The 3,276-nt window shown below is 45.9% G+C and overlaps 1 protein-coding gene across 1 annotated transcript in view; it reads left to right on the forward strand.

The window, feature by feature from the left end:
• The first annotated feature begins 1,534 nt into the window (after window positions 1–1,534).
• The window catches only part of LOC139026510 (short coiled-coil protein B-like), a 9,566-nt gene continuing 7,824 nt past the window's right edge, over window positions 1,535–3,276 (forward strand). The window contains exon 1 of the mRNA XM_070441852.1: window positions 1,535–1,604. Within this exon, the coding sequence (XP_070297953.1) occupies window positions 1,535–1,604 (70 nt within the window). The remainder of the gene's footprint in view (window positions 1,605–3,276) is intronic.

The raw sequence follows: 3,276 nt of genomic DNA on the forward strand, positions 1-3,276 counted from the left end.
CTCCTTTGTGTTCGCAAATCCAAATTCATTTCATGACGCGCGAGCAGACGAAAGTCAAAGAGTTCCGTTACAGTCCGTAGAAACATGTCAAACGATGTATAGAATCAATCTTTAGGATGTTTTATACATAAATCTTCAATAATGTTCCAACCGGAGAAATTCCTTTCGTCTGTAGAAATGCAATGGAACTCAGCTAAACTCTCACGTGAATGGCGCATGGTCAGCTCGTGGCTCTCTGCAAGACCTCTGACTCAATCCCCTCTCATTCGCCCCCACTTCACATAGAAGCATCAAAACAAGGTTCTAAAGAATGTGTACATCTAGTGGAAGCCTTAGGAAGTGCAATATGACCAATATCCCACTGTATCTTCGATAGGCAATGAGTTGAAAAACCTACAAACCTCAGATTTCCCACTCCTGGTTGGATTTTTTTCTCAGGTTTTTGCCTGCCATATGAATTATGTTATACTCACAGACATCATTCAAACAGTTTTAGAAAACTTCAGAGTGTTTTCTTATCCAAATATACTAATAATATGCATATCTTAGCTTCTGGGACTGAGTAGCAGGCCAGTACATACTTGGCACCTTATTCATCCAAGCTACCCAATACTGCCCCCAGCCATAAGAAGTTACATTGAATTGAAATTGAATTGAGAGAGAGAGAGAGAGAAAGAACAAACAATTAAAGAAAGGAGTGGAGAAAGAAAGAAAGGGGTGGAGAAAGAGGGTGCATCCTGTTGCTTTTGCTGGCTCTTTACCTCTCTGTGTACTTTGTGCCCTTCTCTAGATAATGTGTGACCAAGTGAGCATGGGGAAAGGTGTGTGTGTGTGTGTGTGGACATGTTTAACTATTATTGTGGAGACCAGAAGTCCCCACAAAAATAGTAAACAAGCATTTGACCAACTGGGGACATTTTGTTAGTCCCCATGAGGTCAAATGCTATTTAGGGAAAATAGGATTTTGAATGGGACTTAATTGTGTGTCCCCACAAGGTTAGCTGTATAAGACTGTGTGTGTGTGTGTGTGTGTGTGTGTGTGTGTGTGTTTATGGCACTTGAGTGTTTTGTGTTTATTTTCCTCCCTGAACTTTGAAACCTTTATGAGCCAATCAGCAACTGCTTCCCAGGACAAAACTAGTGTCACCTGCCGCCTGTCCAGTCACCAAGGTTATCTGGGCAGGTAACCGTGACAACATAAATAATTCAGAAGGAGAGGGAGCCAGCCGCCTGACGGGAACAGGTGATCTAGAGGGAGGGGCGCTGAAAGAGAGGGAGAGAGAGAGGGAGAGAGAGAGAGACGGGGGTGAAGGAGAGGCAAGGGAGTGACACAGACAAAGAAAGCAGGTTGAGAAAACAAATGTATAAAAAGAGGGACTGTGAGAAAAGAGTCAAACGATAAGGAGAGACAGAAAGCAGAAGTAAGGTAGGGAAAAACAGGCCGACAGGGAGAAAATAATGTTTAGGCTAGAGACCAGAGGCCAGAGAGAAAAAGAAACTAAAAGGGTGAATCAGGGAAAAGTCCAGTCCGGTCATGGAAGCAGAGCTGGAAGAAGAGGACGGGAGTTTCACTAACATCTCCCTCGCTGATGACAGACCTACAGGTAAGACAAACTCACCTTTAATTGCAAAGCTAGTAGCTCTGTCCAGTCACCTACACACACCTATAGGAGAGAGTGGGGTAAGTTGAGCCAAAGGGCTAAGTTAAGACACCCTTGTTTCCAGGAAACCACACACACACACACACACACACACACACACACACACACAAACACAGATGTTAAGTACTTTTTAAGCAGTACAGCGGTGAAGTTTTTCTTGTGAGGCAGGATTCAGGTGTGGTTCTGGGTGGACTTTTTATTTGTATTCAGGTCAGCTATAAACACAGACAGACACACACACAACACACTGTAAAACCACGTTCCCCCAGAGAGACACAGACAGAGACAGACACAAACACACTGTAAAGCCACGTTCCCCCAGAGAGACACAGACAGAGACAGACACAAACACACTGTAAAAACACGTTTCCCTGACAGAGAGACAACAGAGACCAGACACAAACACACAGCTGTAAAACCACGTTCCCCGAGAGCACAGAGCAGAGCACAGACACAAACACACTGTAACACTCCACGTTCCCCCAGAGAGACACAGACAGAAGACAGAGACAACTGTAAAGCCATGTTTCCCGCAGAGAGACACACAGAGAGACAGACACAAACACACTGTAAAACCACGTTCCCCCAGAGAGACACACACAGAGACAGAGACAGACACAAACCTGTAAACCACGTTCCCCCAGAGAGACACAGACAGAGACAGACAAAAACACACTGTAAAACCAGTTCCCACCAGAGAGACACAGAACGAGCCAGACCACATGTAAACGCCACGTTTCCCCAGAGAGACACAGACAGAGACAGAACAACACTGTAAATCCACGTTCCCCCAGAGAGACACAGACAGAGACAGACACAAACACACTGTAAAAACCATGTTTCCCCAGAGAGACACAGACAGAGGCCAAAACACACTGTAAAGCCACGTTCCCCCAGAGAGACACAGACACGAGACAGACCACACTGTAAATCCCACGTTCCCCAGAGAGACACAGACGAGACAGAAACACAAACACAACTGTAAACCACGTTCCCACCAGAGAGACACAGACAGAGACAGACACAAACACACTGTAAAACCACGTTCCCCCAGAGAGACACAGACAGAGACAGACACAAACACACTGTAAAACCACGTTCCCCCAGAAGAACACAGACAGAGACAGACAACAAACACACTGTAAAACCAGTTCCCCAGAGAGCACACAGAGACAGACACAAACACCACTGTAAAGCCATGTTTCCCCAGAGAGACACAGACAGAGACAGACACAAACACACTGTAAAGCCACGTTCCCCAGAGAGAACACAGACAGAGACAGACCACACCTGTAAACTACCATGTTCCCCAGAGAGACACAGAAGAACAGACAACAAACACACTGTAAAGCCACGTTCCCACAGAGAGACACAGAGCCAGAGACAGACACACGCACTGTAAAGCCACGTTCCCCCAGAGAGACACAGAACCAGAGACAGACACACTGTAAATCCACGTTCCCCAGAAGAGACACACAGAGACAGACACAAACACACTGTAAAGACCAGTTCCCCAGAGAGACACAGACAGAGACACAGACACACTGTAAAAGCCGTTCCCCCAGAGAGACACAGACAGAGACAGACACAACACACTGTAAAAATTTCCCAGTTC

Source organism: Salvelinus sp. IW2-2015, unplaced genomic scaffold (assembly GCF_002910315.2).
Source record: "Salvelinus sp. IW2-2015 unplaced genomic scaffold, ASM291031v2 Un_scaffold4968, whole genome shotgun sequence".
NCBI lineage: Eukaryota > Metazoa > Chordata > Actinopteri > Salmoniformes > Salmonidae > Salvelinus > Salvelinus sp. IW2-2015.